Here is a 13,473-nt window from a genome sequence, read left to right on the forward strand (position 1 = left end):
CTCAAAGGATAAGTTCAGTGAGTTCAATCTGTCTGTGTTTTAACATTTCCTTTCTCCTTTTGATATTATAGTCAGCATGCATTGCCTTTATTATTTTTTTGTTAATATTATTCGTATCCAATCACATATTCATTTCTTAAAATCTTTCAAGTAGTTATAGAAGTTGGTTGATAGATGGTTGTGTACTAGTGGTAACTGTTGAGTCCTCTAAATAGCCTTAGCGTAGTCAAGGAAAGTAGTTTGATCCTTTGCTGATCATTTCTGGTCTACTTCTATAATAACTAAATTTGTCAGTTAAGATATAGTTTTACTCTTCTGTCTGGTATGAATTGTTATTTCTGTCATTAGCTCAAGTAGTAGTTTTATCTGATAGAGCAGTAAACAGATATTTTCCTCAAGAGTTTGGCAAGTAAAGCTTGACACATGCTTGGACAATACTGACAATTAAAATTAATAATGCTAAAAGTCTTTGAACCTGGTACAATGTTGTTTTACCATGTTAAGGTTATACAACTCTCATCTAATCGCTAACTTGTTGCACATTTCACGATGTCTGATTATTGTAAAACTCCTAGGCTTTTTTGAGGAGCTTTGTTAAATATAATTCGCATTTTTTTTCAGTCATTTCTTTTATGTTTTACAGCTATTACCACAGGAAGCACTATTAGTCTTACTTGACAAAATTTGTGTTCTATATATAAGGTCAACGTTTCTTTTATGTGCCAGAAGTTTTTATACTAAGGGTGTTTGTTTTTTTAAATTCAAATTGAGGTACTTGAAATGCAGGATATTCTGACTCGTATGATTCTTCTCTGCAAAGCTTCTATTGAGGTATGATGCTTATCTTGTCGATTCAAGATACATTTTTTGATGTTTATTTCTCCTAGAAAGTATCTTTCTTTCATATAAGAAAATGCCATGTGTTATTGACAAGGAAAATAGATTTGGAAGTCAGTCTCACGTGAATTACCTGTTAAAAGTCAGTTGACAGAAAGGTCTAGGAATGAAATCCTTATATATTCAGCCTTACACAAGCCATTATAAATTCAGGCTTAGAGAATTCATTTTTCATGTCGTGAACATTCAAAATTTAACATTTGAATATTGAGTTTTAGTCTTGTAACAAGGCCAAAACTGAATCCTGTAGAAAACCCCCATGAGGGAAAACCACAAGGCAAATGAAATATAAAGGTGAATTTGAGCTGAATATCATTCAAGTTGGGGCAAAAAAATGCCTCTAATGAGAAATAAGTTTTCTGTTGGGAGAAGTAAATACCTTCATTCAAATAATAGAAAGAAATAATTACTGACTCTAAACTCTTTGTTGACCACAGATGTGACCTTTTTAAGTAAAAAGCTGGCTTCTATTACACAAGCGGAGAGGCTAGCAAGGCTAACCATACATATAATCTGGCAACATTACATCACACCCTGGATATGACATGCCTGTATGAAACATAAAACAATATTACATACTTTATGCCTGAAATTCGGTACAAAGTCCAAGGCATCATGGTCAAAAGTAGCAAAATAACATAATTTCAAAATTGCAGAGTTCCTATTCACAGCATCAGAAAACATAAAACAATCCACTAGGGTGATAAATTGAGCAGTAGCAGGTAGTAGAGGATCATCAAATTTACCCCCATGTCCAGTCTCATCCATAGGCTGGTCGGTATGCTCAGGTAAGGGATTCCATCACAGCCATTCATTTCCCTCTATCTCTTGATTTCGGGCATTTGTAGTGTAAAGGTGCAGTTGTTGCTAAGAGTGGGCTTGAGAAATGGCAAAGGCAAATTGTCTTGTGGGGTGGATCCTAACCTCCGTTTGCCTAAGAGAGAGAGGGCATCTGTCCTTCCAGAGCGAAAGTAGGAGCAAGATTATGTAGTGGCATTGGTATAGCCATGGATGTTTTCAATGTAACTTTTTTCAATTAAAAAAGGGGAATGAAGGTGGCAAGGATATAGTGATAGATGTGTTCAATTGCATGAATGCTTATATATGATTCACGGTTGTTATGAACCATTTTTGATGCATAGGTCTTGTTGAAACTCTTGTTTTGAATTGAATATTGATTACAAATATCTTGCTCACACAAGCATCAACATTAAACCAATACAAGCTCCTTACACACAAACACATTATAAATCACCTATGGAAGGCCAAGAGTCGCTACTTAGAAATCCACTTTTATTTAGAAACCACCTCTTATGGAAGATCAAGAGTCACAACTTAGAATTCCACTTAGGTGTCCCTAGGTGGAATTGAACTTGGGCCTTGTTGTGATGTATTCACACATCGCCCCATTGCAAATGGGGATCCTTGCTTTTTGCTTTCTAAGGTTTGTTTTCTAGGTCTTTTAGGGTTTTGTCTGTTAGCCTTTGCAGGATGAGTGCTGTCGAGGGGATCGTTGGATTACAGGCTTTGCTTGAGCCAGGGTGAGTGCATAGGGCCCCAGAATTAGGGTTTCTTTGAGAGTCTTCCTTAGGGCCTGGTTTTGCTCTCGTTGCTAATTGTGTCTTGCTTTGTGAGTGGATATCATTCTTGAAGGTCCGAGCTAGGTCGAGTTGGTGAGTGATGAAGTCTAAAATGTCATCCTGATCTTCAAATGCCCTGAAATTTGGCTGTCTGGAATGTCCTGATCCTGAAATTTGGCTAAGTCTGTAATGTCCTGATCCTGAAATTTGACTAAGTCTGGAAAACTGAAGAATCCTCCAAAAACTAGATTTTGCAATATAACTCTCGGAGGTCCGAAACCACTCTCAAACATCCTGAAAGTATATATGGAATATAACTTAAAGTTATACTTAAATGTTATATTCCATAAAATAATCCTGACGGAGAGTCCAAAATGTCAAATTTCGCTCCTGACCCTTCCAAAGGGTCCAAAACGAATTTCGCTCCTAACCCTTCCAAAGGGTCCAGAGCGAAATTCTCCATAAGACATTCTACTTTGACCAAAACCTAGAACTAATGCATTCGTAGGCTTGGATGAAGGCAAAAGCACTTGTTTGAATGAAGAAATGCAAAAAAATAAAGTCAGGATCATGGCCTAAGGTGAATTTCGCTCCTGACCCTTCCAAAGGGTCGAGAGCGAAATTCTTATTTCCTCTATTTTTCTCCTTAGCTTGACCAAGTTTGTAGACTTTTGAGGCATAATTGAGAAGGTTTTATGCAACTTTGCCTTGGAGAGGAGATTTTTGACCTTGGGATGATGGATTCTAGCCTAGGAGAGGAATTTCGCTCCTGACCCTTCCAAAGGGTCGAGAGCGAAAATCCTTATAACCCTCATTTTCCTTCCTTGTTTTGGATGGGCGTTGGTTTATTAGGCGTTGTGTGTGAGTCTTGATGTGATCTTGCCTTTGAGAGTATTTGGAGGTAAAAAAAATGAAGGATTCTAGCCTAAAAAGTGAATTTTGCTCCTGACCCTTCCAAAGGGTCCAAAGCGAAATTCTTGAAAGCACTCATTTTCCCTCTAGCCAAAGTCAGGATCTTGGTGGAGATGCAAGAGAAAGGATCTATGCTTGCCTCTCAAAGAGGATTGGAGTTGGAAAAGTCAAGAATCAAGCTCAAAAGATGAAAATCGCTCTTGACCCTTCCAAAGGGTCCAGAGCGAAAATCCTTATATCTCTTGTTTTCTTCCTTGTTTTGGCTAGGCGTTGGCATGATGAAGGAGGAATTAGTATGTTCTTGCCTTGAGAGGGAGTGGGATGATTTGGAAGATCAAGATTTTAGCCCAAAAGAGAATTTCGCTCCTGACCCTTCCAAAGGGTCTAGAGCGAAATTCCTTACAAACCTCATTTGCTACCCTGTTTGGGCTTGAAACCTTGTTCCTTAGGTGGAAAATGATCTATGTTTGCCTCCAGAGAAGATTGAAGTTTGAAGAATGAGCAATCAAAGCCTAACTCAAGATTTTCGCTCCTGACCCTTCCAAAGGGTCCAGAGCGAAAATCTACCTAAGACTCATTTCCTCCCTTGTTCAACCAAATTTTGATATCCAAGGGATGTTGAAAGGGAGAATGAACATGTTGTGGCCTTTAGGACGTTTGAAGGAGTTAAGGAATGAGTGTTTTGGCCAAGAAAGGAAATTTCACTCCTCACCCTTCCAAAGGGTCCAGAGCGAAATTCCTTACAAGCATATATTTTTAACCTTGCTTGAGCTTAAAACTTTGTTCCTAAGGTGAAAAAAGATGAAATTTCACCTTGCAAAGAAGATTGGGATTGAAAAAATGATGATTTTGGGCTAGAAAGGGAAATTCGCTCCTAACCCTTCCAAAGGGTCGAGGGTGAAATTGTGTAAAGCCTATCTTTTCCCTTAGTTTCATGCCAAATCTAGTGTGGATCATGATTGGAGAAGTCCTTAGGCATGTCCTTGAATGGTCAATAATTATCAAGTTTGAAGGAATTGAGCCAAATGATGAAAATCGCTCCTGACCCTTCCAAAGGGTCCAGAGCGAAAATCCTAGGATGACCTACTTTCTTTGCAAGACAAGTTAAAATTTTGATTTTTATGGCCTAGATAGGAGTGAGGCAATGTGTCCCTAGCCTTGGAGGTGAATTGAAGTTGAAAGGATGGAGGAACATGCTCAAAACTTGAAAATTGCTCCTGACCCTTCCAAAGGGTCCAGAGCGAAAAACACTAAAACCATCCTTTTCTCCAAATTTTGTGCTAAGTCAGGCCTAGACTAGGGTGAGAGAAGCTATTTGGAATGCCTTGGAAAGATGTTTGACCATCAAAAGTGTGAATTTTGAGCTAAAATTGGAATTTCGCTCCTGACCCTTCCAAAGGGTCCAGAGCGAAATTCTGGATAGGTCCTGTCCTTGGCTAGGTTTTTGAGCGAATTTGACTTTTTAGGCCTTGTGAAGATCAAACCAATGTTGCCAAGTTGGGAAGTGGATTCAGTATGGGGAGTCCAGATGAAGTGAAGTGAAGAAAGTGAAATTTAGTGTGAATAGGCAAGCAAAAGGTGAATTTCACTCCTGACCCTTCCAAAGGGTCCAGAGTGAAATTTGTCAAAGTCACTATTTCCTCTTCGTGTCAAGACAAGATTTTGATTCCTAAGGCATGAAAAGGCTGGAGAGAGGTTTATTTAAGCCTTGCAAGATGAATTGGAGTGAAAAAATGGGGTAATTGAGGCCTAATCAAGAAAATCGCTCCTAACCCTTCTAGAGGGTCCAGGGCAAAATCCTTTGAAACTGTTATTTTTCACCTTGTTGGGGCTAGGCGAGGAGCTAATTATGAGGTAACATTGAAAGGAGGTCTAAATGAGCCAGGAATGCAAAATTCGCTCTTGACCCGTCCAGAGGGTCCAAGGCGAAATTCTTATAAGGCCTGTCCCTGGAAAGAGTCTTGAACTAGCTTCATGTTAATATCTTTTTGTTGATGATTTAAGTTGAAAATGCTATGTTGAAATGAATTTATCATGTGTCCTTAATCATCTTCTGGTTTGTTTTGGCAGATGAAAGAAGACCAGGCCAGGACAACGACGACCTTCTCCAGCCCAACATCAACAAGGACGCTTCTCCAGCCCAGCCTCATCAAGGACGACCTTTTCCAGCCCACTTCAGCATGTCCAGATTCAATGTACCTGACTCATCAAAGATGGCACTAACTTCGATGTACCTACCTCGACTATCCATTGGTCGAATATTCTAGAGAAGACATGTGTCCAAATAATGCAATTATTTCATTGGTCAAAATTAAGTTTGTTGCAACAAACCCTAATTAGGGTTTCATTGTAAAATCTTGGCCATTGATCTCAAATTGATCTAAGCCATTGAATTGTATTCAGGGCGCTATATAAGCCCTGACTTCTCATTTGTAAAGGCTAATAGTTAGTCAATAATAATAGCTAATAGTTAATAGTCAATAATAGAGGCCAGAATAGTAGATTAGCAATTAGAGTAGATTAAGAAGAGAAGGCAAGACATTGTTGCCTTAATTGTAAAGACTTCTTTTCATTGAAGATATGGTGGAATATGTTGTTTCTTTGCAATGTGCATGGTCTCTTGTTGAATCTTCATTTTTGATTATAGATGATTAGATTGAGTGAAGAAAATTGTTGAATGCACCTGTGTGGAATTTGTCTAGTCCATACCACTAGCCTCTTACTGATGGTAAGTGCGCCCTGCGTGGTCAACTGGCATAAAATGAGCTTAATCTTAAGTCGTTACACATCTATTGTTCATGCATTATCTTGAATGGTGATCATTGTCAGATGGTGTACGATTTGAACATATTGGAAGCATCCCTTAGAAGATCGCACTGAGTTGGTGTTGAATTGTTCAACCTAATGGTGAGACCTAGCCCAGTAGGACTCCACCTAGTCATTCATCCATCTTCTCGCATTCTAGATAGTAGGGTAGACTTCTTGAACCCTGCATCTTTTGTCATTTGTTTGCCTTTCAGTTAGTTAATAGGACCTGTGATTCCAGCAAATCAGACGTTTAAGTCATCAAGTGTAAGTCCCCTTGTGATTCCAGCAAAAGCACATCATACCACAAAGAGCTTATCCACGAGTAGAGAACCTACATACAAGAACCTTGGAGTTGCCTCGACTGATCCTTCGGCGAGATCTTCAGCAGTTGGGAAACTTTGCTCAAGAGAGGATAAGGTACCTTTAGGTATTTTATTCTGTGTTTGGTCGTGTACAAAATACACGTCAACAGGCCTCCACTATGAGAACCCAACATTTTAACCAGTTAAGTTCAACTCCTTGGACAATTGTTGAAATTCTTTTGCTCTCTACTCTTATACCATATATTGTTTGAATGTTGCACTATTGGGGGACATAGTTATGATATTATGTAAATATGTAATTTCTCAAAACTAATTTCTTCCCATTCCACTTGAATTATATCATGAGACTTGCATGCTTGTTTTCCACACCTATAATTTATGTATCTTATATTATGTAATATTTTATAGCTTTCTTGTAAGATTGGTCGTCAAAGATCAGAACAAGGGCTTTTATCTTTTGGTGAAAACAAGGTGACACTAAAAAGCCAGGAAAATATTTAGTTAAGATAGTGAGGATCAGGAATAGTTGGGTAGAAGCCTAAGCTTTGCCTTTAGGTATGTGTTGATGTGGTGAAAGTCGTACTACTACTCTTTCCGGTCAACATAAAATAGAATGCTAAGTATCCTATCCTCTCTTGAATAAGGAAATCCCTAATGCTGTTATGAATGATCAAAGGGGACAACCTCAATGTTCCAAATGTCAGGTCTTGATGGCGGGATAACTTAGCAGTTTGATGTGTTTTGCTAGTAACACAAGGGGCTTGTGGTTACAACAAGCTGGCCTGCATCCAACGATTCTGTGATTCTCAGACTGTGGGAAATAAATAAAAAGAGAGAAGGGTTGAGGGATCCTAAGTACAATGGTAGTAATGGTTGGTGCTGCAGGTAGATAGATTTCCATAAACTAACCCCTGCTTTGCTAGAGATATACTCACAACTTCATAGGGATAGTGCAAGCTCCAAGGGAATGAAGGATTTTCAGACTGCATAAATTCATTCAGGCACCCAATTCTGGCGCAGCTTGAGACAAACACCTAAAGTTGAACCAAGCATAGTAGTAAGGTTCAGACTAACCATGCACGGTGACCTACAATTAGCAGGTCCCCAATGGTATGAACCTAAAATCAAATCAAATACCCCTCACATTTCACCATTAAAATTACTGAACTCTACTTAACCGGCTGAAGGGAAACCATGCAAGCAAAAGAAAACAAAGTCACACACACCATACTTCAATGTTCATATATTGATTTCAATTGACATTACAACAATTTCTTCCAACAGTCCTATCTACTCCTAATCTTCTAACTACTGAACCATCTAACTAACCTTTAAAATCTAACTATCTAAAGTCTAACTTTGTAACCTTCTAACCCTTTACAAAAGAAAGGCCCTGCCTTTAATAGATTTTACGTTTCAAATCAAGGGCCAGGATTTAACCCATCCAATGGCTGCAATCTGCTTTTTAGAAGCCTGACAACTTTAACCCATGCCTAGTAACTTCTTATAAGTTCCCAGCTGCCACCTTCAACCACTTTCTTAGCTACTAACCACTGTTCTGCATCAATTTGGTCAATCAGGTAGCTAAGGAATAATTGATCCGTGTACCCCCTTTTTTAAATGCATTAATGGGGGGACCCACAGGCAGTTGTTTACATTAAAATAGTCCAGTTTTATAAATTGGCTTTCTGGAATCCTTTGTTGTGCATTTCTGAATTTGCATGCCTCTGGTAGCATTTTGAGTGGTTTTTAGATGCCTTCTAGAAATTCGAAATAACATCCTTTTGGTCCTTTGTGCTGTGATTGTTTCCTTCAGGCATTTCTCTATGGTCATCATTTTGATTGTACGCACTACATCTTCATCTAGTCGAATTGATTATCACCATGCTTGTGCTTCGCCTTCACTTTCCGGCTTGATCGCGATCGCATATTCAATCCGTGTTTTAGGTTTTCCTTCGGCTCTTTCCAGCGGCGTTGATCTACAAAAGCAAGTCCAACCAGAATTAATCACCTTGAAAAATTTAAGTAATTTTTACAAATATTAAACGTTGTTAAGGTAACGTTGGGCTTTGTTTCAGCAAATAAGAGAGAAAAAATGAAAGATATTTACCTTTAAAACAATTTGAACCTCCCTTCATTTCACTCTTGGCTTAAGATCGCACCGCTTTGGAGGGAAAATTTAGGCAATTTAGGATAAAATTGCCAAAAAAGTTCCTTTAATGATTTCACTTAATGTTTTCCTTCTTCGGGAAAACTTCGGCTATTGAGAGAAAAAGTGCCAAAAAATTCCCTTTATGAAGTTAATGAACTTATTGCTTTGCCAACCTAAGGAAAAAGTTAGGCGTTTTGAAGGTAAAGTGCCAAAAAGTTTGCTAACGCTTGTGATTGGCACCCAACTCCTTTGATTTCCTCCTCTTTTTACTTCACTTTAACTCAACACTTCATGCCTAAAGGGAAAACTTCGGCATTTTAGAAGGAAAATGCCAAAAGTCGCTTTCAAAATGTCTCCTCTTCATTTCATTTAATTTGTCATTTGGCCATTTGAAGGAGAAACTTCGACGATTTGGGATGAAAGAGAGATTTCATTTTCTTTTTAAATGCTTCATATTTTACTTGTCTTCCGGTGAGAAAGGAGAAAATAATCCTCTTTGGTTGGAAGAAGGGAGGGATTGTTTTTGGGAAAGAGCTTCAAAACATAATAATGGGGATATCTCACACTTTGGGGCAGAATTGTTGGGGTTGTGTAGTTTGTATGATATGGTTATTTGCAACGGAATGGGGAGCTGGCCTACTTCAGGGGACATCACTTGCAAAACATATAATGGTCAGAGTGTGGTAGATTATGTTATTTGTTCGCAAAACCTTACGTCTAGAGTGCTGTAGTTTAACATTGGAGGATGCCCCATAGAAATGAAGTTCGATCATATGCCTCTTTTTGTTAAATTAGATGTGGCACCAAGTAGCTCTCAAAATGAGAATGAACAACTTCTTCACATGCAAAAAGGACAACTACAAAAGGTTAAATCCTCCTAAATCAGGAAAACAAGGACATCTTTAGTGCTGTTCTTAAGCAGCAATTGCATGAAATAAACAGTACTGTAGCTGATGAAGGGGTCATTAAAGAAAGGGACCATGTCCATAGCAGTTTACTGATCTCTATAATCCACAAGGCTTTGAGAGCATGTAAAAAGACTTGCAATAAAAAGAGGGCCACAAGTACTTTTCCTATAAATCCTTGGTATGGTGAAGAATGTAAAGCAGCCAAAGGATCTTTAAAGGGGCAAGAGTCGAGTAAAGAAAACAAGAAGAAGTATGCAAAATTGATTCAAGCAAAAAAAGAAGAATATGTAAACGCAAGGAGGAAAGAGTTAATCTACCTTGGTAAACACAATCCTAAAGATTTTTGGAAGGAGATACAACAAAAGAGAAAGCAAACTGAGAACAATATTATAGATGCGCAATGGCTAGAATATGCTAAGCTTCTTTACGAGAGTCACATGAGAAGAACTCCCCCCCATTGTGAACAGTTCGGTGGAGCTATTCATGGTTGAGGATATCAAATAGGGAATAAAAAATTTAGCGAGTGGTAAGGCGAGTGACATTGATGGGCTGCAAGCTGAATTCTTAAAGTGGGGAGTGGAACTTCTCGCTCCTCACATAAAGGGTATCTTCAATAGTGTCACTCAAGATGGTTTTCCGGTAGATTGGACGACTAGTGTGGTTATTCCCCTTTTTAAAAGTGGGGATAAGAATAATCCATCTAAGTACTGCACTATCATGGTCAACCCCCTTCTAGGCAAATTTTTCGAGAGCATGGTAGAGCGTAGAATCAACAGATGGGCAGAAAATGAAGGAAAAAGAGCCAAAGGTCAAGCGGGTTTCAGATCTAAGCACTCTACCATGGATCACTGCATCACTCTTCAGCATTTGATAGAGAAAATATGGGACAATCAAGGGGAAGAAGCATATTGCTGTTTTGTGGACTTTAAGAAAGCCTTTGACACGATGCCTAGAGACAAGCTATGGAATAGAATGGAAGAATTGGGTGTTCCCGACATGTATAGAGCTGCAGTGCATAGACTTTATGAGAAAGTTAGAGCTAGAATCAGAACTAGTGAGGGAATGTCTGAGTGTTTTGGTAGTGATATTGGCGTTAAATAGGGATGCCCTCTATCCCCGACTTTATTTGGTCAATACATTGATGAATTAGAAGCATGGATGAACAAAACGAAGGGAGAAGGCATCCAACTTGCGGAATATGTGGTGAAATTACTTCTATACGCGAATGATCTTATCCTAATTTCTAAAACAGCTCATGGGCTTAGAGAGCACTTAAAAGCACTAGAGAACTTTTGTTAGGAGGTAGGGATGTAGGTGAACATTACTAAAACCAAGATCATGATTTTCTCTCTAAAGAGGAAAGAAAAGCAGATTACCTTCCTCTTTAATGGCAGCCCGCTGGAAATTCTGAAAGAATACAAATATCTAGGGATTGACTTCCACTATAAGCTTAGTTGGGAGACTTGTAGAGTGAAAACGATATAGGGAGCGTGGAAAGCTTTGTTTCTACTCCAAAATAGGCGCAAAAAAGCTGAATTGTGGGATTGGAAAACCAAGAAAACTCTTTTTGGTTTGTTGGTTATGCCAGTTGTTCTATATGGTTGTGAAGTTTGGGGAGGCAGCATGTCAAACTGTGGATGGAGACAGCTAGAGAGGATTCAAAAGCACTTAATCACAAGCAATCTTGTAATGTCCCCTTTTAGGATTTGCCGTAATTTAGTCTTGAGACAATAATTCCAACTTAATATGAGAATTGTAATATAAAATTTATCTAAACTGATGACATTTAATTATGATATTTAACTTAATAATTTGAATAGTTCAAGGATAGGACTTATCTTGTGCAAAGGTTCTCCCTTTCAACTTGCTATCATTTGACCATAAATCATCTTCATTTGTTTATTCTATCCTTGTTAAGATTATAAATCTGCTATTTGGTCCTCTCCAAGTCTTTTTCCATATATCTGCTAATTGATCCTAATTCTATTCTTAATGTCACCACAAAAACTATTCTTCTATATGATATTATATCGAGGAATATCCATTCTCCTTGCTGAGGCTTAATTGAGCTATTATTCTTTTTCTAATTGAATCCCTTGGGCCCGTCTATGATCTTATTATGAATGTGATCTTAACTTTCACAGTATGTATATGTTGGTTGTGTTCCTGATATTACTTCACGTATGTACACATGATATTTGCTACTAATTGAGACTATATAATATTCTTGATATATTGTTTTAGAGTATATGTAAGTTTCACTGTTTTTGATCGACCCGACCTGATCCCCTTATTTGATACGAGGCTCGTAATGGCGGTGATCTAATGATTGCTATAATAGGCTAATGCTGTTTCAGATTTTACTTGGTTGGTTCTTGTAATTAGTGTGGATATTGTGTCTGTCTATTTTTCTTTCTTAACATGCACGGAGGATCTTATGGATGGGTGGAATCACCCACTTTGCTTGCCTGAGCACTTTATTAGAAGTAAATAAACGGTAATTCCCAAAATCCATTATATTTCTTATGGGAATCATATTGGCTGAGTCCCCCCTTGCTCGATATTGGACAAACGATACTCCAAGTATTTCACTTGTAATGTGCCTCCGTCTGTGCTTATCGCAACTTCACTACGAATAGTGGGCATTGGAAAATGTCTGGCTTGTATATAAGATAATTTGTAGTTTTCTAGTATATTGAAGTGCACCAATTCATGGGTTACATTCTGCGGTTCCTTTGATTATTGGGGTGAGGATTTGTAATTAGGGGAGCTTCTAATTCCTTATCGCCAAGTATATTGATTATTATGTACGGTGTCTTCTTCCTCCTAAAGATCATTGCATATTCCCGTCTATTCTACCTACTTCCCGTGCCGCAAATGAACTCCCCTTTTTATATATCCCGTGGAGGGGAAAGGTTGCATCCCTCCACGGGTCCCTTTCCACGCGAAGGGATGCAAGGATAGTCTTTAGCATCACTTCGTGCGGGGTAGGGGGTGTAGTCTTTAGTATTAAATATATTTCTTTGTTTTTTATATTCTTTATGGTATTTTAATCGTTTACTTTATAATACCATTCACTTATAATATCATTTACTTTATTAGACCCATTAACATTTTAACCATTTACTTTATAATACTTTCCATTATTATTTAATATATCAAATGTATTACCAATTTAATCATTTGTTTGATAATACTTTTCCTTTATTATTTTATATGTATTAAATCTATTAATATTTTAATTATTTATTAATGTTAACCTTATTTAATTAATCCATATTTAATGATTTATTTCCTCTTAGTATATTATTATTTAATAAATTTACATTGGTGATACTGTTAACTCCTTCCTTATGATAATCGATATTATTCCTTAATCGCTACTAACCATAACTGATGACTATTATCAAACTACCCATCATCTCCACTCAAACCGATATTGCGTAAGTCCCTACTTGTCGTCTTTTAACCTTAGAGGAAAATCATGAAGTCTCATAAATGAGATGATTTTCTAATATTATTAGATGTTATTTAATAAATGTTTTAATTATCGTATTTATTTAATCACAATAATCCAATGTCTAAAGAGGGGTTATGACAAATCTCAAAGTTAAAACATCATTGCCATATGAGATCCTTCTAGTGGAAGTAGGTACTTTCCCATTGGAGGCTTTGACGATCACCGGGTTAATAAGTTATCTAAAGAAGGTGGAAATCATGGATAATTAGCAGTCGCCCAAAATCGTCATGGAAGAGGGACTTAACTGTAGGCAGAAAACTGGATGAAACAAAACAATAAGTGGTCGAAAAAATGGAACATTAAGTTGCACGAATGTCCGAATACCAATGAGGAAATTAAAAAGTTGGTCATAGGAAAGTTTCAAAATGCCATG

The 13,473-nt window shown here is 37.7% G+C and overlaps 1 protein-coding gene across 9 annotated transcripts in view; it reads left to right on the top strand.

Annotated features, from left to right (window-relative positions):
- LOC131048511 (granule-bound starch synthase 2, chloroplastic/amyloplastic) overlaps positions 1-13,473 on the top strand; it is a 188,564-nt gene that overhangs the window by 127,796 nt on the left and 47,295 nt on the right. For all 9 annotated transcript variants that reach the window (XM_057982470.2, XM_057982477.2, XM_057982476.2 and 6 more), the window contains one exon: positions 787-831. In XM_057982470.2, coding sequence (XP_057838453.1) covers positions 787-831 — 45 coding nt within the window. The remainder of the gene's footprint in view (positions 1-786; positions 832-13,473) is intronic.

Source organism: Cryptomeria japonica, chromosome 2, assembly GCF_030272615.1.
Source record: "Cryptomeria japonica chromosome 2, Sugi_1.0, whole genome shotgun sequence".
Classification (NCBI taxonomy): Eukaryota; Viridiplantae; Streptophyta; class Pinopsida; order Cupressales; family Cupressaceae; genus Cryptomeria; species Cryptomeria japonica.